We start from the raw sequence: 23,627 nt of genomic DNA on the forward strand, positions 1-23,627 counted from the left end.
ACCTCGATTGTACCACCGATGCTGGACACCCTGTATATCGAGTCATTAATTTTGAATTCGAAGCATAATTGCTCCTCGGAATGCTTAGGGTCCTCTCGGATGAACCTCCATTTAGATTTCAGGAAAATCACACGCAAAGGTGTTACAGTGTGAGGATCGAAGTGAAAATGTCATCGTAATGTACGGTATGTTCTTTCTCTCGCTGTCGAGAGATGCCCATTGTCTTCCTGTCGCACAAATTAGCAGGCGTGCAGCGAGTCGTTAGAAATTAATTCTTCGTACGTATTGACAATTTATGGTCAGCTCGTATACTATACAGAGTACCACGAATGTGTCGCAACGTGGAAGCAGGTGATTCCTCCTTAAAAAGAGAAATTGCAAAAATGACGTGTAAAATAACATTCGTATCGTTGATTTGATTTTAAATCGATTTTCTGGAAATGTGAGGCTGGTGGTAAGAAGTCATCAGCTATATCTTTCTACGTGTTTTAGAGCACGCTGTATGTCGTTGCCCAACAAAGGTAGTAAAATTTTCCGTGGGTGTCGCAACAGGGGAGTTTCACCACCGATGAAAGCATCCGCACAATTACACGCGAGCTACGCATTGCCAAATATTATATCACCGTACCTATGCCAAAAATGGTCTCCTGGTTGCCCCTACTCGCGATAGAAAGGACTGTGACTCGCTTTCGAGAATGATCGCTAATGATATCGATCGATACGATCGAGGAAGTACTTATTACTTGTTTCAATCTAACGGAGAATATATTCTACGTGGATTATATTAGGTTGTTCCAAAAGTTTCTTTCGCTTTATTAATAAGTAATACATGCACAATATTTTATGTTTTATGTTACATTACTGAATTGTGCACGGTTCATTTTGCTCCATTACTGTTACAACATGAATATCTATGAAATTAGATTGTCTATTTATAGAAACACGACCATATAAAATAATTGAGTGCAGCTCGCGAAAGAAACTTTCGGGACAACCTAATACACGATTTCTTCATATCATTTTCTGTACACAGCGACTAAAGTTACAGCACTGTTCTGATCGACAACTGATCGCTTCAGGACTGTAAATATAACATCTGTGTAGTATCCATAGATCGCACGTGTCTCGAAACTTGAGTAGGTATCACGTTTTTGCAACTAGAGAATAATATCTAACGTGTCACCGTTAGATGATTATTTTAATTTAATACCCATTTCCTTTATAATTACTAATCATACTTGTAAGAGTAAAAGGTAATACTAGCGATTATATGTATCTACATTTTTATTGGCTAATAATGTTACAATTCAGGTGTTCCAATGCAGGTATTCCAATGCCTTCAGTTTTTTTTTATGTACATTATTTGAATTGTGCGCACAAAATAGTGCGGATGGATGATCGTTTTGTTTATTTATTTATATAATGGTACTAATTAGGATACAGTAAGTGCCTTGTGGTAAAAGTATAGAATGATAATCCTTTTATTTTATGTAAAATATACAATAAAACTATGAGATCCTGATAACTCAGTTTTTAACTCTGTAAAACTCGGATTCGTCGAAGTCATCTTCAATCTCTTCCATTATTTTTATTTTGGATAAAGGTGTACGTGCAGCTATCCTGATCTGACGCTCCTCTTTCGAAAGAGTGCTGATATCAAGGGGAAGTGAGATTATTTTCCTTGGTTCAGTGTAATCTACATTTATGCTACTACCATCTGGTAAAATAAGGAATGTAGGATAGGTTCTTATATATAATTTTCTATGCTTCTTTGTTATTCCTGCCGACCAACAATTGATATTTCTGCAAATCGATAGCACAGCCTGTGATGATCGCAAAAGTGGAGACACATTCATTCTGAAATATGAATATACAATACAGAAATTTATGAATATACAACACTTTACCTTTAATACAACAAAAAATAATCGATTATTTACATAAAGAGGTTAGGTTTGACACTTGAATTACACAACTTTAATATACTAATGTCATAGTTGCAAAATCAAAAATAATATTATCTTCCAATACTACAATTCTCCTGAAATAAGATTTGAATTGAAATAAACTTACATTTCGTTTTGAAAGACACCGATAACCTCAGACAAAAACACAAGTATATCCAGAAAGGTTAGCGCTCACTAAACCGCTCAGTAAACATATAGTCAACTTTAATTCGCAATTTTCTTTAGTTGCAAATTGTAGAAAAATAATAAATTAAACGTCTATAATTATTGTAATGATTTTATGTGAATAAAATAACAAATACTTTATAATAATTTTCATTCATACATTTGACTACAGTTGTCAAAAAGGTGTCGTCGAACGGTATCGCCATCTAGCGGTGGAAGGTTTTCCAACCTACGTAGCAAGGAATCATAAATTTTGCAATTATGTATATATATACGTAGTTCAACATACTGTTAAACACAATATATCATTAATTTGGACCTGTAGCTTTGTATTTAAAATACAAAAATGATTAAAAATTCATTTTAACTTCATGCCGATAATCAACTATTTAGTGCCGCCATCGGTGGTGAAACGCCCAAGTTTGTAATAAAAATACTTTCCATCTTTCTTATAAGATGGCACCACTGATACCTTCAATCAATTAATTCTTTTTTCTTCCTAAATACATAGTTAATACGATTCTTTGCTTTATAACACTACAATATATTAGTTAATATGTACAATTTGTCATTTTTATGAATAGTTTTTTGATGCAGCCGTAATTACCGACCCTTTAGTACAAGCTGTGCCATCTAGTGAGAACAGTGAAAACTATTTTTACTACAAGCTTGGACATTTTACCACCGATGGTGCCAGTAACAGTTGATTACCGGCATGAAATTAAAATGAATTTTTAACCAATTTTGTATTATAAATACAAAGCTACAGGTCCAAATTAATGATATATTATGTTTCATCTTACGTTAAACTACGTATATATGTAAATAATTGCAAAATTTATAATTACTTGCTTCGTAGGTTGGAAAACCTTCCACCGCTAGATGGCGATACCGATCATTGTCACCTTTTCGACAAGTTATCCACAGCCTGCGAAAGTTCAAAGAGATCACGTGACAGTTCGACCTATACGAATTTATCGAATCGAGTTTCGATAATTTCGATGATCGTTCGAATTTGCGAAAACGGCGGTTTCAATACCGTTTCAACGACAGTTTGCGAATAGTAGTGCATAATGTTGGAAAGAAAGTGAATTTTGTGCATCGTTTCGCAGCATAAGTGCAATATAGTTTCAAGATCTGCTTGGACAACCTTAGGATCACTGTCGATGGATATTACGTTGCTTGGTAAGAACGAAATTTCAAGTAATGTATCCAAATGAATTAAGTATGATGTCGATGGCGGTAATGGCGTCCTTTCTCGCATTTGGATGGTAGATAGATAGATCATTCTTTATTATAATAAGAATAACTGAGTAGTCAGTCGGAAAAAACGATGTAAAATCAAGCGTATACGCTAGTGGATGCGTCTTCTTGCGAGTCTCCAGAATTGCTACCAGGTATTTCAACGTATTCTTTTCGATCCCTGTGGAAAGGAATTCGATAATCTGTATATAGCACTTTTTTCGAAGTAAAAATTGGGAAGATTTGTTCGTTTTAAGTGTCTTTATGTCATGAATTCCCAGCTCTCGATCATTTCAAAATGTTAGTTTAATTAGTATTGTTAGTAATTTATAAATATACGTACATACACACGCGCACACAAGATCACGTACACGCATTATCATACATGCAATAACTGATTTACTCCACGCTATCATACAAGTTTTGTATGAATGTTACGGCTTCAATGAGATAACATTTCAGTGGAATTTTTTATATCAAAACATTTACATATTATAAAAGAGCTAGTTCATCTTTCTTTTATCATTCAAGATAAGACGATAACTAGTATCTTAAAATTGAATTGCTCCATAGGAAGCACTATAAAGTATTCAAGAATTTCTTTCGAAAACTATTACTATGATGCAGAATTGTTGTAATTTCGTAAAACTGAAATTATGAACAGTATATATTAGTATATACATATTAACAATTCTGAATCACCTTGCCTGTAGGTTAATTGTGGTTCATAGCAACGAACAATTACAGAAAGGAGATTCACAACTTAATTCAACTAAATGTTTTCTGATTTTTCTTATGACAACTGCACAACACTGTAAAATTAAATTGCAAAACATAACAAAATTACAAAACGCGTACGTTTTGATAGGTCAAAGTGCACAAAAACATGCAGACAATTTTTATTACAACATCAATGTAAATATATAAAAGTAGAATGACGAAGTACAAAGTATTCAAAACTTTGAACAAATACGTATGATTATTTGTAGCAAAAAATCAAAGGTCACTACCATGAACTAGAGAATCATTCTCGTCCATTATAATACCATCACCATGTGCATAATACTATATATTGCAATAATATGCATTCAATCGTCAATTCATTCTTAACATCAGAAACGCTAAATATGTATTTATTTACAAGAACATTGTTTGGCACAATAATGTAGTCGCATTATTTTCATTGATAACAAAACTGAATTTGTATTAAAATTACCTTAGTAACTGTTTGGCACGAAAAAATATATTTACAATTTTTATTTAGAATATTGCATCAAAACTAGTTAGGCTAAATCAAAATACAGTAATTTAATTCTTACACGTATGTACATCTATCAATCTAAGTATTTTTTTTCATTTATTTATTTATAATCAACAACCAACGGAGATTCATTTAGATATTTAAAAACCCGTAAAAATAATCTCAATAGTGACTGTTTATCAACATTTTAAGTGGAATGTAAATTTCCTATTATAATACGATAATAGGCATATACTGTAACATTTTAAATACTCAATACTGAATCTTCATTCAAAATGGAATGAAGTTTGCAAGTTTTAATACATTTCTAATATATTTATAAATAGCAACATGTATCTTTCACTATTGTCCCTTTATCTCCATTATATAAATTTTCTTGTTTGTGAAGTGTTTCATCGCTTGTAGTATTGTGGGTATCTAGTCTGCAAAAATTTATGATTTTGCAAGCATGTGCAATATAACAGAAAAATAATATATAACAATGAGATGATTTGGAAACGAAACTGATGATGAGACGTGTTTATATTTTGTCTGAGGTCAATCATCTTTTCATTGACAAATCTGTAAAATTAAAACTTTTCACTACCTCATACATACAACTATGTGCAATAGCGAAAGTACTGAATTAATTAAATTATATCGAGTTTAAGCAACTAACAAATAATTAGTGTGAAGTTTTCGATCAAATTTTGTGCATATATACAAACATGTATTAGCTCCCAAATTCACATAACATTTTTAATCGTGTGCCTAAAAAATCATTTTCGTAAAAATAAATTAAACAAATTTCCAATTTTAATTTGTTATTACAAAATCAAACGTTAATTAGATTTTAACTAACATAATCGATGTACAATAAACATTTTTATGCAAATTGTTTATCGTGTAAATATTTTATGAAGAATTAAACATTACATTAAAACATGCAACATGCTCTTTTCAAATGCTTTTTTACCTTTGTTAGTATTAAAATCTTTAAAAACAATTCGTGTTATACATAATTCTGCAAATGTGTGAGGCAAGCAGTGTTAGATGAAAAATGACAGATGATAAGTAGTAGAGAGGAAATATACGTACCAATACAAAATGTAATGTTGTATAATGAAAAATATATCAAATGCAACTGAAAAGAATCCCAGACCGAATTTCGTTGGGTCTCCAAAAATACTTTCCCAATCATCTAAAAAGAAAATTGTCATCGATTATTTAAGAACTTCGTCTCGTTATATATCTATTCCATATATATTACCATAATTGTATGCATTCAGTATCATCTGCAGCATCGACAAAACACCACCGGTAAAATCTAAAAATATATTTCCTATGCTCCAACCAACTGTGGATTTTCTTTTATAATTGTAAAATGCTTGTGGAACGTATTTGATTAATGTTATACACAATTTAATGTAACTACAATAATATAGGAAATCTAGCCACGCTAGCGTTTCTGTGATAGCTAGTATTATAGTAACTAGTACAATGACTGTAAATATTCCGTGAATAATACGCGCGGTTGTAGATACTCTTTGAGTACCTGCCTGAAAAATTAATAATCTCGTTAATACTTGTTTTTTTATTTATCAACATTTTTGATCGAATAGATTTCGAATTATTTACCTCGTAATAAAAGCATTGAACGATAGTTATCACAGTAGCAAATACTGCATGCAAAGAGAAAAATATATCATTCACTTGCACAGGATTTAAACCTTTCGGATATCGCTTAAAATATTCAATCTGAAAAATGTAGTTGCGAATTAATACTTATGATACGATTACAAATAATATAGTACATTAAAAAAAAAATATATCAATTACAGTTATCATTTAACATACCTCTATTTCTGGTATCCAAAATAGACCACAATTAAACAGGGCATACATAATAAAACCGACCAAATTTAACGATAAATAATCGAAATTTAATCCTACAACACTTTTCCGTCTGTAATTGCTGTATATCTGTGGATAGAAACTTACACTCCATGCTAAAAAGTATATCCATCCAACTACAGCACTTATATGATAAAGAGTGTCTGACTTTTCTATAGTAACTCTAACAAATGCTTGTGAAAAACTGAAAACACGAAAAAAGAGACTCGTTAATAAACGACAAGCGTAAAACGGAGATCGTAACGTACGCGCTATCGTAAAAAGTACAACTTCGTAATCACTTCTTACTTTAAATCAACTTTGTCTAACTGATCTTGAGGAATCACGATCACTTTAAAAAATGTCATTATTCTCTAATTTTAATTACTTCGATAATATTTCGATTATTTTTAAATCTCACAGCATATATTTTGGAGCACGGTAGAACTTCAACAACAATTACACTAAATCACTTTTTATGTAAAACTTGTAAATTAATTAATACATTTGTTACTAATAACTAATTCGCTACATTCTAGTTAGAGCAGGAAGTAGACTGCTCAAAATCTGAACACAGACTGAGTGAACTTTAAGTTTAAGATCCGATGACAAGTACAGGTCAGGAGGCTATCTCTGCAAATAACTGGCAGTGGATGCTAGTGAATGTAAGACCGATCAGAATCTTTTGGAAATTAGTCATGAAAGTAAATATTGATATCGCTTGAAAACATTACACAATTGCATTTGATATCAGATAGGAGAGAGGGAGAATTTATTCTTTTTCCTAATTTATTACTTCTATATACTTACTCCGTTATATTATAAGGTGTGACATTAGCACTAACAATGGAATGTCCTGCATTAAGGCCCTTTACAGATATATTCCACTGGCTCTTAATATCATTCTCACTGATATTAAAAGTAACAGGATCAGTGGATAATAAATCTGGATGTTGCACGTTTATCAACACAGATGCAGCTCCGGATAGATTCTTCCTGCAAACAGTAATTGCATTTAAAGCGTTGTCATTTGTGTTTGCATCGATTGCAATTAAAACATTAAGCCGCCACTTACGTCAGGCACAGAGTAAATGACTTTTGAGCGTCTAGTTGAACTTTTAGGTCTTGAGACGAAACTTGTAAGTCTGCCCATACTTGTCCTACAACTGAAAAAATGTCATGCTCTTCAATATATGGACTACCATCCGAAAAAGTACAATATAATTCAAATTCTTTCACCGAATTGATTTTATCATTTAAGACGTTGCATACTAACTTACCTAACGCTGCAAAAATTCCGATATACCAAAGAGAAGCCATTCTTGATCGTTTCTGAAACGAACAAAGTAGTTCTTTATACATTCCCGAACAAAGTATCAATTATAAACATACTGTCAACGAACATGTCAAGCAGATTCACATGCACCGACTCTTTTGGGTAAAGGGAACATCATAGATAAACCTTATTTCACATGCGAATACATACAAAATATTTACAAGGGCACAAGTGGTGGCCACTACCGCGTAACTAGACTCGCTGTACGCGTCATTCAGACGTAATGCTTCATGACAAAAGCACACGCGGCAGTTAAAGTGTTAAACTAGTTTCAGTAATCGCGGTTCGACAGTGCACATCTATTCAGAAGAGAAATCTTCTACCTTCTGAAGGCTTTGACCGCTTAACGCGGGAAAAAAAACAAGGAAGTCTTATGAAGCGTCGCGCACTTTGCCGGATGCATGCCATTGATACCGGAGCGACGGATCTGTCAGCCTATTCACGAGCTGTCATTCGCGTAGATCGATATCTATATCACAGAGGCGATCGTACGTTGCCGTCGGATACCTCCCATTGATTCATTGACAATTACGAGACGCGTTGCCATGCTTTCGTGCGATCCATTCGCCTTGCGTAGAGTACAAAAGCGATTCTCGTGAAAACACACAGGGAGTATCAATCGAACTTAACCTCGTAAGCACAACGACCTCGATGGAACACGTCGTGGGGCGTTAGAAACGATAAGAGATCACGTTTTTGATGTCTTCGACATTTTGTGCGTGCCTCGACTCGTTCCCGAGCTCTGGCATCGCACAATTAACGTGTTACGCGGCGTAAAAAAAAAAAAAAATCGATGGAGCCTTCGTGCAAACGAATACAAAAGCACGCGCTGTCTGTTTACATTATTGCTGGGTACTCCCGGCGTAAAGGATGCATCACGACCAGGAGCGTGACGAAGCATGGCCCCACCGGGGTTTCCGAAAGAATTTCTTCATTTAAATCGGATTCCTAGATTAGAGTGTCAAGGATTGGGACGATTACGATTTCCGTGGCGTCGCGATTTGAACGTCTTTTTATTTAACATAATTTATCAGATGAAGAATGTCGCAATCCACGATTCTCTAGTACGTTTAGTTTTTGGAGTAACATGTACTTAAAGTTTCATAACATCGCATTTATTTGACAGAAGGTCGATGGTAAATCGACCTTAGGTAAATAGGATTAGAGGCCGAGGAAAATGAGTTATATAACTTTGTACTTAATTAATGGACACTGTCGAAAGAAAACATTTGGCAACCACTGATTTACGCGAGTCCGTTCCCGATGTCCTCCAGAAGTTGCAAAATTAGTCGGATATAAATTTCTCCATGGTATTATCTAGGCGAAAAAGAGCTCGTAGAGTTTCTCAGGCTCGCAGCGAGATATTTGCATGTAAATTGCAGGACAACGCGACGCCATTAACTGGTTCCACAACGTCGTGGTTATCGTTTTGATATGCAATGTTTTACTATTCCGAGGTTCTCTTTTTCTGTTTTGTAATCTTTATCATATTCTTCCTCGCCCTATTAATTGTCCTAGTGCTCCTGATAGACTCATGATACACATTATGGAAATTAGTCATGAAAGTAAATATTGATATCGCTTGAAAACATTACTTAATTGCATTTGATATCAGATAGGAGAGAGGGAGAATTTATTCTTTTGTGGATACATGTATCTTTTTTCGAATAAATGGGCCATTGAAAGGGAACAGATTTTTCGGATCATTTCAAATCAGTTCGTTTCGTTACAGTCTCGAGTCTCTTTTCGGATAGAACTCGTATCGATTAATTGCTTTGTAAACGTAAATACATTCGTACGAGAGCCTGGCAAGTCGGGGATTTTCCTTTGGCTTCAAATTTTCCGCGGCTTTATCAACCGATTACTCACGTTCCCCTTTGTTGTTCGTATCGGTCGATGCAAATGGAAGTTCCATTCGTTCAAAACTGTAAACGTTTCCTGCTTACAGTTCCTGTTTCTCACGTACGTTTATTCGCTTGTTTTCGCAATGATAAGAAACCGACCGGGAACAATGAAACGCGAGAACCGTTACCAAGAAAAATAACGAATTGCGGCGAAATCGATTGAATTCTTTCTTGGAATCCTCTTATCTCCAAAGCCCCAGAATGTTTAAATGCGTGCACGAACGATCGAACGTCATTGTTTATTGCTGGGAGAAAAAGATTACCGCGACAAGCTTTTTTTTTATAAATATGTCGTCTTAGGCTAACAAATCTATTTATTTATCTGTTACAGCTACGAAAGAGTTGGGATTGTTGCGATACAAGAGCGTGACTTTCGACCGAACCGAAAGAGATTAGGAAATCTCTAAATCGACGAAGTGACCACGCCGTGGAGGGACGAAGCTGATTTTCCGAAAAGTGGACGAAAAGTGGACGGTCATGAAGTTTGGGATCACAAGCCCTCTTAAAGGCAAATTTTTAAAAACCATTTGAAAAATTAATAACCATCTCCCCAAAAATAAACAGGTTCTTCGTACGTTCTAAAATGCATCCTCCTGGATCTCGATTCAGACGAAGCCGAAGCATCAAAGTAACTTAAATTCCCTCGATGGTATATTAATATCTCTCGTTCAGCAATGCGAAAAATTCAGTCTGGGCAAGTTGGTCGCGAGGGTATCGGAAGTTTTAGGCCGGGAATGGGTCGACCTGGCTATATCATACACATTTCGAGATAGAATAAATCGAAAGAGAGATCGACGTTCGAGTGCACTCAGCGTCCCAAAGGGGCCTTCGCGAAGCTCGCACGGAAACAGCTCTGAAAGTCGATCGGCAGTCTGCTGCCGCTTTTGTTGGCGTATACAGGCTTCCTCGTCGCCAATATTTTCCTTTGCGTCATGCCCGTGGACCGAGTAGAACGGACCTAATCCTCGACGATGGCCCTCTCCCATCTTTTCACCCGCACCCCCGTTTCTTTCTGTCCTTTCTATCACTTTCAATTCGTCCTCGATATGGATAAACAAGATCGTTCCTGGCAGGACGTTCGCCTGGTATACATTGAAATTATTCGGTCGGATCGTTCCAACGGAATACCCGAGGAAATATGCCTCTTCGAGGAGCTCTCTTCAGATTTGGGAATCCGTGAAACCCCCGTCGCTACGTTCTGGGAAATTTCTGGAATGTCTCGAAGTGTTTTCTTCGACGATACGGTCCACGGCGATCTTCTCAGCGATTCCGAGTAAACGGATACGACACGGTTCGCGAGTATCGCGAGAATGGTGATAGCATATATTCCGTTGTTCCGATAGATTCGAAAGTTCGGCAGACTTTAAAGCTCTTCGATACAGAGGAGTCCCCATAATCCATATCGGTGTTATCTACAGGTGGGCTGTAGGTTCTAGGAGGTTATTAGATTCTAGAGCTTCGTACTCGAGCTATTAACCATTCAGCTGTGTTCGACGACTATATTCGTCAATATTTTAACTGAGTCACTTACTCTGTACGACTATACCTCTTTAAAGAAAGGACGTCACAGCTGATTAATTTATTGCTGAAATTATACGAGAAATGTACTTCGTTTCGTTTCTTGTGAAGAAGATGGAGAATGAGCATCTCTTACGTCAGGCCACGCTGATTCGTTATCTAAGCCTTTTTCGTGGCTGTCGAGCAATTATGTGTTCCTCGATAAACTCAATACACTATAATGGGTCAAGTGTCGGTGAAGTTCCACCGCGATTGCGGAAACTATTTGACGCATTGAAACGGAATAGACAAGCGATAACAGACGACTGGTACCGCGGTGACGGATGCGTGGGAGACAGCTCAGGGCCCGTGAAGACAATTGCGAAAAAAATAGATATATACTTTTAATTCGACGGTTACAGCGATCTGTAACCATTGTCTGGCGAATAACTGGCAACTGATCCGACGTATTTTTATTATTGTTTACCCGGCGTGTTCGAGGGGATTGGGAACCACTGCGATAAGAAAACACCAGATGAAAAATGGAGTCTACGCCTACATCCATGAATTACACGGACTGCTGATATTATTTATATAAACATTATATTATGTACGGCGATTAAACCAGCATGGGGGGATTCTAGATAAACGCGTGCATATAGTAAGGCTCATCATTATGCGAACTATAGTGTAACGCATACTTCGGTTACACGAATGTTCTTTAAATTAACGCACGAGTTTCAAGGTGGCTATTAATAACAGTTAGAGAAAATCAAGTAAATTGACCCGAAAGAGGTGGACAGAGAATGTTATTATTCGTCTCTCGGAATTTGAATTTTCTAATGTGAGAAAATGAAAGTTGAAAAATTTCCTTTCGTTGTAAAAATATGATCTCCGCTTTCACCGACGCGCAGAGTTGTTCGAATAATTACAGCTGGTACTGTACGTCGTACGTGTATCAAAGATGCAAATGAATGGGGGGAGAAACGTAATTTCGTCGACGATTGATTACCTCGAGCCTTGACCAATTTTCTTATTTGTCGATTACCACAGCATTCCGGTTCCAGTATCTTCGTTATTGGGGAATCGATATTGCCAGCAGTTTTCGGCGCGCAATCGTTTACATGAAAGGTCTGTCAATTATACAGAACGATTCACGAAATGTGCCTGTATCTTCGATGAAAAAGTAGCAAAGAAAATATCTATACGCAATAAAAATGCTATTATTATTAGATAAATGATGTGGGATTTGGGGACGTTTACCGTATCTCGTCTTCGAGTTGCAAGTGGATTCACGTTGTCGGATTTCCTTTTTTTTCATAAGAAGCTCACCTTGTATTCCGATACGAGAACTTCTTATCATCTGACCATATAACGATATAGTGCTACGAAAGCGTTTACAAATAGCTAAGATTGTACACGTGATACGTTGGTTATAAATAGCTGAAGAAAATCTATCGATAAATTCCAGAAATCCCAAGTAAATTTGATAAAGCGAAACGTAGAGTCTAATAATACACAGAGCATACTAAAAAGAATCTTCCACGCACATGTGTTAAATTCCCGAGGTTACGACCACCATTCGCGAAACTCTCTGTAGAACCGTGACCAGTGCGCATCGGTTTGTCAAAGTCGACCGATTTCTTTTGCAGACGTGTTATTAAACATTTTTCATGCGACGTGTTCGGCCGCATTATCTTTCGCCCGGTTGCATTATCCCTTTCATCCTGGAAACAATTTCGCGAACAGTTTTGCGCGAGCTGTATTAAAGGCTAGTCGGCCAGGTAATAACGGTTAGCATAAATTAAAGATTAACTTTGCCGGCTGGATCGGGCAACGTAATGCCCGTTCCATGCTAATTTCTTATCGCCGGCAATTACTTAATCGCACGCAGTCGAATGGACGTTCAGCCGCGTCCCTGGCTAATTGGGACGCGAAGAAACACATCCGTGGGATCGGTTTTATTCCGCGGGATCTCGTGGCCAACCTTCAGTTTTTCCCTTAAAAAAAGGAAGAACGTTGCACTGCTACGAGGTAATTCAAAAAAATCCCACGTGGTGAAAGGCGGCCACAGGGGGACAGATTATTTATTCGTCATTTGGTTGATAAATTTACAGTTTTATCTGGTACATTTAAAGATGTCCCCTATGCAGTGATTTGAATGACGACGCAAAAAGTTTGAACAAAGAGTTACGCACTTGGAGTAAATCTGGAAGAACAAGAAAAGATCTCTTTCTCTGCATTATTCCACGTAACGAACAAATCCAACGATAAAATTGTTTACGCCATGAAAATTATAATATTCGAGGAACTCGCATTCATTTCGCGACAAATTGGCGCTCGTCGGACGGAAGTTTAGCGAATCTAGAGCGAGTTCAGAATTCCTTCGGATCGCAGCGCTTGGCTGGTCCGAATCAGGCGCGATTTATCGAACCAGAACTGGCACGACGCTATTATTCTGTCAGCGGAATTATTAGCACAATTAGTTGGCAGTTAAACGATTTTAAATACCCGAGACAGTGTCGTCGTACTCTTTTGTCAGTCGGGGGATCGATAGTGCCTGGCCTGAAATACATGGTTCGGTCGTCGTTATCCAATATCGAGGAATTTTTTATGACCTCTCTATTCATGACTTTATCAGGACTTCCTACTTCTATTTTTCTTTTTTTTTTTTTTTTACACGAACAAGCATGCACGCCTGACTCGAGCAAACACGTAACAGAATATCGTTCATCTGGAACGACGATTACCGTCAACTTTGCACGGGGAACATTTCAAAATTGTGCATAACGAATACGATCGTTTCGCAATCGGATTTTATCATATCATTGATAGGCAGAACCGTTTTCCTGTTATGCGATACGATCTTTCCCGAGACTACTGCGCTACACACAAGTTCCATTCGAGACTGTGAAATGTCCCTCTAGGTACTCGATATTCGTGTTTTTAATAATGGGTATCGATAATTAATAATAGCAACAGAATTTCGTTTTTATTCCGCGGAGAAAGATTAGATCTTCCGTGGTAGTTGGGCTGTGTATTACAGTCAGCCGTTCACATTCTACTTACTCAGTAGAACAAGGTTCCTTGTGCTCGACTGGACATAATAGTCGGCCGTTCACATTCTACTTATTCGGTAGAAAAATATTTCGAAGCTATTCTTTTTCACTTGCAGTACATCCAGACGATAATTAACACATTTACTTTCGCAATGATTTTTTAATGGATCGTTCGAAACATATAAATAAACGAAATAAATCTGTCTTCGAATAATCACCCGAACAACGATGTACTTCAAAATATTTTCGTTCGAAACGATTTTCCCCAAGCTCGCGAATAAATACGATATTGTTCACAGGTAATAAATGAAGCTTCGTTCGAATAGAAACGTAGCCAACTCTGAATTAAACCGAACAGAAAGAAGCTTGTAAACATTCGCGACAATTACGAAGGTTTCCCTTCGTATTTTTAATTCCAGTTGCACAAATCATTGTGCATTACCCACGAGCTCATTTTTCATCACGGGGTTCGATTAATGAAACATTCTCGAATTTCTCGTTCTGTTTGCCCAACGATATTTTTCCAGCGGCGAGTCGGGTGTTTTGTGCTCGCGTTAAATCCTCGCCTGTCATCAGACATACTCTATAGCTTTTCAACTTCGGCTTTTCTTTGTATCGTTCGACTCGAACTCCAATGGAAATTCACGGGCTTCGTTCCACCGGTCTCACCTATTTCGCGAACTCGATCCTTATAGAATATTAATGCGACACCTCCTTTTCCGTAGCTGCTGGAACTTGACGCTCCCATTGCGAGCAATAATATCCGTCGAACCAACGATTTCATTTCGATATTTTGTTCCTCCTGTAACAAGCTATGCGCGAAGCGAACACGTTTCACAGAGTAAACACAAATGGAATACATATTCCCAGACTTTCGCGTGAACGTTAGAAATGATATCTTCTAAAGGATACAGATGTTACAAGTTAGATTCAACTGATAACGAAGCGAGAAAATAATTACAATGTAAGGAGGTCGAGGAATTACCTAGGTTAGGAGCTTTCGCGAGAAGCTTACCGCAAGACGAACGACACCAGCCATAAATCCCAGGGGCGGTAAATTCGTGTCCGGTTCGACAGCGCGGCGAACGATTCTAATAACGAAGAATAAATTTCTCCGTTGTCGAACTTTCTTCGTCTAGTAATTAAGTTTTCGAACAAGGCCGCGAGAGAACTCTGTCACCGCCAACAGTTCCGAAAACCTATTTTCGCTTGGCCCTGCGACAGTTTTTTCGGGGTGGGAGCGCCGGAGCGGTTTACTTCCGACGGTCAAGAGAAAGGGGGCCAAAGAGAAGTAAAGAAAGTTTGTTGGTGAAGCGTGTACGTTCCGTGGACGGTTTTCTTGCGAAAAACTGGATCGAAACGGTGACACCAACCCCTAGTATCGTTCTTGTTGTTTTCGAGGGTGCAGTCTCTCGTAAAATCGGGTCTCAAGAAAGGGTCAAACGCAGCCCGTGCACTGAGCATTAATATTCGATAGGAACCGAATTCGCAAACCGAGCCAAACTGCCGCCACGAGCTGGCGAATTTACATTGGAAATCGACTGGAACGGTTCGAACGCACTCCAGGAAAAGAAGTTTCCCTTTGGATAGGGGGCGACGTGGCGAACATCGAAGACAAGAATGTTGGAACTCATTGTCTGGCGACAACCACGTTTAACCCTTTGACTGCAAAAGGCGTATTTGTACGCCCTCGAGAAATGGATTCAGAGAAATGTTTATATTCGTTAAATCAATTTAAAAAAAATATCAGCTTACAGGGAATGATGAGAAGAAACTTTTTTATATTTTCAATTTATTCATAGGACACTTAGTTTTGCGAATAAAAATTGAAAAGTTAGAAGTTCGTTGCAAAAATTGAATTTCAGGAGAAAGGTCTTCTAAGATTTTAATTTTTATCTCTGAAAGTAGACGTAGTATGAATGAACTGTAAATATAAAGAAGTTTCGTTTTGTCTACGCCTCTTAGAATTTCTAGGAAAAATCTTCCCGTAAAAGGGTTAATTTAAGATCCATCTTCGATACATAGCTGAATTTATTCTAGTAAATCGAAGTTACGTGGATACGTTCTACTCGATTGAAACTAGATCGCAAATCCAGTCGCCAGCTCGCTCTCGAAACTTGTCAGACGTGTCTTGATGATTATTTAGGTATTTCGATGACAAAGAGAATAAAAAGACGGGCCCGTCCGCGCTGTTTCTAACCGGAGGAACTGGAAAACTCAATATCGAGATGGTTCGAGCAGCTGCGGGCTATCGGTTGAGTGCCCCAGGCGTATGTACGGTTAAACAAACAACATAAAAAAGCTTTCCTCGTTATTAACAATTGAAAGAGTCGATAGGTCGGCTGATCGAGCGTCTCGATTTTTAAACGACCTCTTTCGTTCGGACGAAAGCCTCCAGGTCATTGGTTGGCACGTGCTGTTTGATAAAGAATCGCTCATTGTGCTTGTGTCTCTTACGGCGACCCTAATCGCGAAACTGTCTCGAAACAGGATCCGAACGCGTACACCCGTTGTGTCAAACCGAGTCAATTATTTACGCGTTAGGCGTTCCTCGTTAATGATTCGAGCTTCGAATAATTGATTAGCCGAATTGCAGAATTTTTGTCGAGCTGGAAACTGTGGATATTGAGAAAACAAATGAAAGTGAACGAAAATATTAAAATAAAATGTAATATCTGACATCTTCGAAATTGAAGGTAACGTCACGAGTACAAAACGCAAGAAGAGAACAGAGATACATATTTTAAAATAAGAGTCGGAGGCTCAAAATGATTAGATACTCTCTGACGTATATCTCGCAATAAGAGTAATTCAAATTGATATATGTAACGGGAACGGATTATGTAATAATATGCAGAATGCTTTCTTCGCGTCCTTATCTTTCATTTGCATTTTTTTCTTTTACTGTAATTACATAGTATCCCGAAGATAAAACGGACCACCCGAAACGATTTCGATGTGTTTCGCGAATCGAGAACGTAAAATATTGTACCGTTGATGGCATCAAGGATTCGTCTCTCTTTTATAATTTAATGGCTCAAATGATTTTTAATTTCTACCTTGCAGATTCACGAGCGCGTAATCATAAGTCCCTTTAGCTTGCTTTACTCTACTTTACTTAGGTCAAACGTGTTAGAGACGCAAGGTAACGTATTCTTTTTTTTTCAAAATAACACAAAAATTACGAGGACGCGAAACGTTCTGGAAAGGGGCCATTTTTAATTTCGAAATACCTCGCATCTCTGCAAATTTGTTTCGCAACTCCGTCGAGTTTGAGGTTTACATTTTTAATTCCGTACCGAGGGGAAAAAAGTGGAACGTTGTTGAGACTCCAAGCTTGCCTGATTATAAGCTCGTTCTTCGACATGCTTTTATCATTATTCGTGAACATTTTGCAACGGCAGAGGATAAAAATTTGCAACGAAAGTTCGTGAAAAATCCGTATCCCAATAAAACTGTCGACCGAGGACGCGTTAGTTTGTCATTTAGCGAACGAAATTATTTCGAGCATTTAATAAACGCTCGCCGGGGTCTGGAAAATAAATGGCCAATTATTTACTTCATCTACCCGGCTAACGCAAAATATTAACGCTCGCCTCGTCGAACGATATCAGATTCCTTGAATTTCGAAAATTCCTTTCGTCGTTCTAAATATTAACGCGTTGTTTCAAAAAGGTTTCAGCTGGGAATTTGTTGTTGCCGTAAAGTGACTAACATTGCTTCACTACGACTGAATTTTTTACCGATTGCATTATTTCAATTTGTGATTCTACGCGTGTGCATGCTGTAAAAAATATTCTCGTTAAAAATGTCGAATAAATCTATGTTTCAAAACACTGTTATCCATTCATGCACCGCAGAGAAGAATCGACTTTTAAATTTTTCCAATAAATCGAATGAAATTACAAAAAGTGAAAAATATATATTTTGTTAATATTTCACGGTGTGCTAGATCAGTACAAGCGAGGATCTGCACCCGTCATTTTCAGGATTAAAAGCAGCGTTAATTCCAGATTTCTCCGCAGCGAATTCTAGCCATTGAAATCGAATAAAATTATCCGTACAAAGTAAAAAGCTCAATAACGCGATTATGCAAGAATTTATTTAATCGTTCGGTTCCTACTAACCCTGTTCTAATCGACTGGAACGAATTTTTGCGTTTTATAGCGAATTTTGAGCTCTTATCGCGACCGAGTGAAAAATTAATTAAAAGCCCGTCAAGTGGTTTTATGAAGGATGCGTAAGAGCATTTCGCATAAATATAGCTGCCGGATAAGCCGCGATAACAAGATTAGCGAGAATTACTTTATTGTCTAGTAAGATCAACTACAGATGGCTATAAACCTCGTCATCCACGAATCTCTGTGAGATACTGAAATTCAATTTTTTTATTTCATTTATGACATTACCTAGGAGCAATTCGTCGCGCACGTCGCGGTAGATTTAATTGTTTTAAACGATTGTACCACAGACACGAGAACTAGCATGACTCGAACTCATTTTGGATCAATTATTCTTCGCGATACGATCTGGCAGGCCAGTTGACGGTTTCTCAGGAGTCTGAGAATTCTTTTTTTAAATCTTGTGCAAAACATACAAGATAAACGCTAAATGTTACGATGCGGCACGTCGAAATCGCGTACATTATTAAATACTAGGTGTTAGCCAGTGTGTCCGGTGTCCATGAAAACCTCGAGGTACGATGTGTTATTAGGATTAGGAACAGAGAAACTTCTTGTTAGTCTTGGGAACAAGGCGGAGAAGCGATGGAATAATTTACTTTGTTCTCCGGGAACAATTCGGTAACTTCTAGCTGACATAAATTTTGTTATCTTCAGGTGCTAGCTTCCGGTTAATTAATTAAAATCGTCGCTTAATCCAGGTCACTTTTCCCTAATCAGAGATACGCAAAATTCTTATCTGGATAGAAATTTAGAATAACGAATCGAAGATAAAGAACTTTAAGTGAAAAGGAAAATTTGAATCGCAGTGTAATGGAACGATTACAAATGTTAATAATAGATTGATTTAATTTTGAAATTTTACCCATCGCAGTCTCTAATAACCGAGAATTAACAAGATTTTCTGTAACGATAATAGACTGAGTCACGTTTATCTCGCAATAAATAATTAGCCGATAACAACGTTTCCGTTGATGTAGATATGGCGATACATTCTGATAATGCGCTAGCTGCATTTAGCAAAGTTACTCGCAACTTTTTCCTTGCTCGTTATAAATTGAAAGAATTGTGCCGTCGATAACGATCGCGAACTAACAATCGATAATTACCGTGAGACTTCTTCGTGGCAATTAATCTTGAGCGGTTTTAATGGACGAGGGCTCGCGGCGACGCCATTGATCGATCCTTTTTCCGAATTAAATGATTTATCGTTTTACGCGAATCGTTGCGTCAACTAGCGCGCTAAAACTTAACGATGAGATGCGGAAAGTAAGACGTTGCCTGTCGATATCCGTCAATTAAGCTTGGCATGATAAAATCGTTGCTTTTGTATTCCAAGAAAGAGAATTTTATGGTCGGCTCACCTCTGCTTATTGTTAGAACGTAAATTGTTGATTGATAATAGTCTTTGACCAATGCAAAGAGAAATTTCATTTAGAATGAATCGTAACGCGACTCTTCAGGAATCTAGACTCGTGCAAAAAACTAATCGACAAGTCTCTGTTAGAATAATTTTTCTTAAAAATTGTTCATTTTTTGAGAAGGACCGACTGAAAAGCAAGAAAGTGACATTATCTGTGCATAAATTGTATAAATTAACCGTCGTTAGTGGTAGCAATCCACGTTTCCGGCGACCTCGACGACTTCAACGAACACGAGGACAATTTTCTACGACATGAGTTAAGCATCGTTTCATGTAATGTCGTTACGTGCATTGTACTGCGTAAACTGTCGCGATTGCCACGAGGTTTGCAACGTATTCTCTCGCGACGTTCGCGACTTTGTTTCAACGTACTTGGTTCACCTCTCGATCCATCACATTTGTTAATCTTCATCCGTGATTCGGAATAATTCATTCTCAGCGTTCTAATTTTCGAACAGAAACGAGTACTATTCGCGATCGTCGATTAAATCTGCCGAGCAATCGAAAATTATACCGATTCTACTGAAAGTACAATCTTCCTGCATCCTCCTGGAATTGCTTGAAAGTCTCTTCCGGTTTGGTTAATTTTATTCCTGGCAGAATGCAGTCAGTATAATTTAATAATATGTGTTCCAGGAATATCAAAGCACGTTCAGTAATCTCTAGGATTTCACGGATAATATTAATTGTTATTAACAGGAGGTTCAATTCTCGCGAATTTCATTTAATTAGCTCGCGTACCTTCAACAAGTTAGTCCATTCCAGTTTTAGAACGAGAGGATTGCTACCTGTTTAGACAACTAAACAAAATAAACATTCTATCCTAATTCTGTATTTGCACTTATGCGTCATCTAGTCAAAGTGTCCTTTCGTGAATAATAACGACGAAATCAAATTACGTAGTTGCGTGTCTAATGAGTTCCTTATCAACGCGATAAAGTAAAAACCGGTCAATGATTGTTTAACAGTGATAAGTAGCGCACGCTCGCGATAAATGAACTCCTTCTTGTAGACAAAATAATCCCTTATATAGGTTTCGGTGCCGTTTATCGTTCCTCCGTGGTTCTCAATGCCGTCCCGTCCGAGTCGCGTTCGGTTGCCGCGAAATCGAAAATACGGTGGTCGTAGTTCAAGAAACTCCTGTCTCTGGCTGCAGCTCGCAAAGTATTCCGCTTACGAAAGCTGTCAACGACGTTCGCCAGCGTTTTCCCCGTGGGCGTGTGCGCCCGTAGAAACGTGTCGATGACTTTCGTATTCGTCGTCCCCGTTTCCTCGGCAGCCGACGAGTGCCGAATCGATTTCGATTTCACGGCCAGTTTCACGGAAATTATATTGTGTCAGAGCCGACGGGAACGACGGGACAACCTCGTTCCGAATTGTTGTCGATCGAATCGATTTTTTTTACACTCTTCTCCTTGACACCGCGATAAAAACGAAGGAAATAATTTGCTACCCGTGTCATACATTTTTCTTGTCGCGCCACCCACTCTGAGCAATAACGGACACTTGGCTTTAATCTTTTCGTATTTTATTCTTGATGTGTCATGTGTTTTCACGAGGTATTTTCTATTATTCATTGTCTATCTCATTATCCAGTTCGATCGGCAGATAAGTCGAAGGAGTTTAAGATAATGTATATGTTTGCAAACCGAAAAATTTGAAAGTCATTAACGAATGTGAATATTGTGTATCGTGGAGTTTTAGGAGAATTTAATCTAAATTTAAGAAAAAGAAAAAGAAGACTACTACAAATCGTCGATGACAAGAACACGTTACGATCGATAGGTTACATCTGTGCTCGGACTGAAATACGATTGTTCCTTGGCTTGATGAACTTTACGTGCACCGTGCACGGTACCTGGAGGGGTTAAACTTGCGCGTGTTTGTCGAAGGTTTCATCCGAGTTTTATTAGATCACGATTTACGGATAAATTGTACCCCGGCTTCGCTCACTCACTTGTCGAATTTCGTTTGGCCGCAAGGGATCGGGTGACAGTTAAAGCCTACCGTAAGCGAATCCGATACAGAGACGTCCAATCTCTCTCTCTCTCTCTACGCTTTAAAAATCTCTTTTCTCCCGTTTCGAGCCACCTGCAAGAACGAGCTTTCCATTAAAACTCGCCGAGGACGACGCAGAACGGAACAAAAACGATTTAATTCTTGTGCGCAATTTTTATCCCGATCACGGTCGTTTTCCCCATGATTTCTGCACTTGTCGGTCCGTGAACTTTACAGCCAATAGCGTCAGAGGAATTTGACAAATTTCAAGGAAGTTGGACGAATTTTCTTTGACGAAAAACAATTGATTCGGCAGCGTAGTAATATTTAATATTCTTTTCAGCCCTCGCATAACCTGTTCCCATACATTTTTGAAAAATGTTCGCGAAACTACGGGTTGCGCTAACTTTGCACGTTGGGAAGCCGGGTTTCTCTCGGATTGGACAACGGTTGCAATCCCTGGTAACCATTTTAACGGTCAAATTTAAAATTCATTGTCCGTCACGGTTTCCCGTTTTCATGTTTCGCAGAATAGGAAAAAAATACTAGTCTCTCGTTTGACCGCGGTTGAAAGGGGTGTTCTCATTTGAAACGTCACTTTTCCCCCGATTTTTAGGATTTATTGTGCCAAAAGGTGTAAAACCTAGACATTCGAAATTTTCCACGGGCGTACGTTCATTTTTTAAGGAAATATATAAAACTCTCTTCTCGATGGGGATCGATTCGTTATTGTTATCGTTAATAATCGTATTATCAGATACCGAGATGACTTACATTATCGTGGATATTTGAATACGCCTACGTTTCGACCTTAGCTCCGCGGTCCTTTTAGAATATTCCAACGAAAATTTTTCGAACAAATATGACGCAAAACAATAGGACATTTTCCTAGTGTATCCATTCGTTTCCGAATTTATGCTTAAACGATTAATGTGTACGTTAGGTAGCCACGGCGATTATACTTTAAGCTTGATTCATGAACGTGTGTTATTGTTCAGTTTGGCAATGCCAGAGCTTCCAAAATTTATCGAAACATGCGTTCGCGTTTCCGGTTTGAAAGAGAGGACATAATTCCTTAATGAAAGCAAGCAATATTTTTTATAGGTACTCGCAAAATAAATATCGAAGTTCAAATTATGTGACTCGGCATGGAACAAGTACAAATTTCACTGGTGACCCGTTTTTATCGATCTGTTACTCCAACCATGTGCACCTTACCTGCCGATTTTCACGTTCGCGCGAACAGGTCTATGAATCGGTCATCCGATACAGCTTCATCCAGGCGAGCACGCACTCTCTACGCCTAGCTTGCCAAAGTCCAGCGGATCCAGTTTGTCGAACGTTATCACCTTCTCACGGCTTCAGCCTTGAACTTCCAGCGAGACTATCGCTCGTTCGTCCCCGGTATCTCATCCGGTTTGACGCCAACATCAGTTCCTCTCTTCCGCGTTTGCGCTGTTGCTCTCCTGCCAAAACGGGATCGCACCTCGTCACGATCGAGACTGCATCGATCGGGATTCGTGGATCGAAACTCACCGTGCTTCACCAAACACCGCTCGATTCGAACAAACGCGAGCAGTTCTCCAGTAGCGACTAGCACGAGCCAATGTCTCGAGCAGAGTTTATTGCAGGTGAAAGGCGAACGGTTCCTTTTTTCCTTCGACGATCGTTGGACGATAGCGGCGCTGATACCACATTGGCGAACACGGTTCGCAAATGGCT

At 38.2% G+C, this 23,627-nt stretch overlaps 2 protein-coding genes and 1 long non-coding RNA gene across 9 annotated transcripts; 1 reads left to right on the plus strand and 2 right to left on the minus strand.

Moving 5' to 3' along the window:
• Positions 1–1,457: 1,457 nt before the first annotated feature.
• LOC128872775 (39S ribosomal protein L55, mitochondrial) lies at positions 1,458–2,294 on the minus strand. The gene is made up of 2 exons (XM_054115798.1): positions 2,074–2,294; positions 1,458–1,857 (listed from the first exon to the last, which is right to left on the minus strand). Exon 2 carries the CDS (start codon positions 1,854–1,856, stop codon positions 1,527–1,529), a length of 330 nt encoding a protein of 109 aa, XP_053971773.1. The 5' UTR covers position 1,857; positions 2,074–2,294; the 3' UTR covers positions 1,458–1,526.
• Positions 2,295–3,179: 885 nt separating this feature from the next.
• LOC128872776 (uncharacterized) lies at positions 3,180–10,261 on the plus strand. The gene is made up of 2 exons (XR_008456254.1): positions 3,180–3,317; positions 10,079–10,261. It is a non-coding gene; the product is annotated as an uncharacterized LOC128872776 (long non-coding RNA).
• Positions 3,402–23,627, minus strand: LOC128872774 (cystinosin homolog). 7 transcript variants are annotated; one of them, XM_054115791.1, is made up of 10 exons: positions 23,442–23,627; positions 23,124–23,371; positions 7,788–7,839; positions 7,583–7,673; positions 7,318–7,503; positions 6,472–6,712; positions 6,253–6,372; positions 5,885–6,173; positions 5,713–5,815; positions 3,402–3,555 (listed from the first exon to the last, which is right to left on the minus strand). In XM_054115791.1, the coding sequence occupies exons 3-10, from the start codon at positions 7,825–7,827 to the stop codon at positions 3,474–3,476; spliced, it is 1,152 nt and encodes a 383-aa protein (XP_053971766.1). In that variant the 5' UTR covers positions 7,828–7,839; positions 23,124–23,371; positions 23,442–23,627; the 3' UTR covers positions 3,402–3,473. The 7 variants fall into 7 exon arrangements, with proteins under 7 accessions (XP_053971766.1, XP_053971767.1, XP_053971768.1 ...); XM_054115792.1 differs by adding an exon at positions 21,865–21,998 and having other exon boundaries at positions 23,124–23,627; XM_054115793.1 differs by lacking the exons at positions 23,124–23,371; positions 23,442–23,627 and adding an exon at positions 8,474–9,103.

The sequence above is a fragment of the Hylaeus volcanicus genome, chromosome 2 (genome assembly GCF_026283585.1).
Source record: "Hylaeus volcanicus isolate JK05 chromosome 2, UHH_iyHylVolc1.0_haploid, whole genome shotgun sequence".
Lineage (NCBI taxonomy): Eukaryota > Metazoa > Arthropoda > Insecta > Hymenoptera > Colletidae > Hylaeus > Hylaeus volcanicus.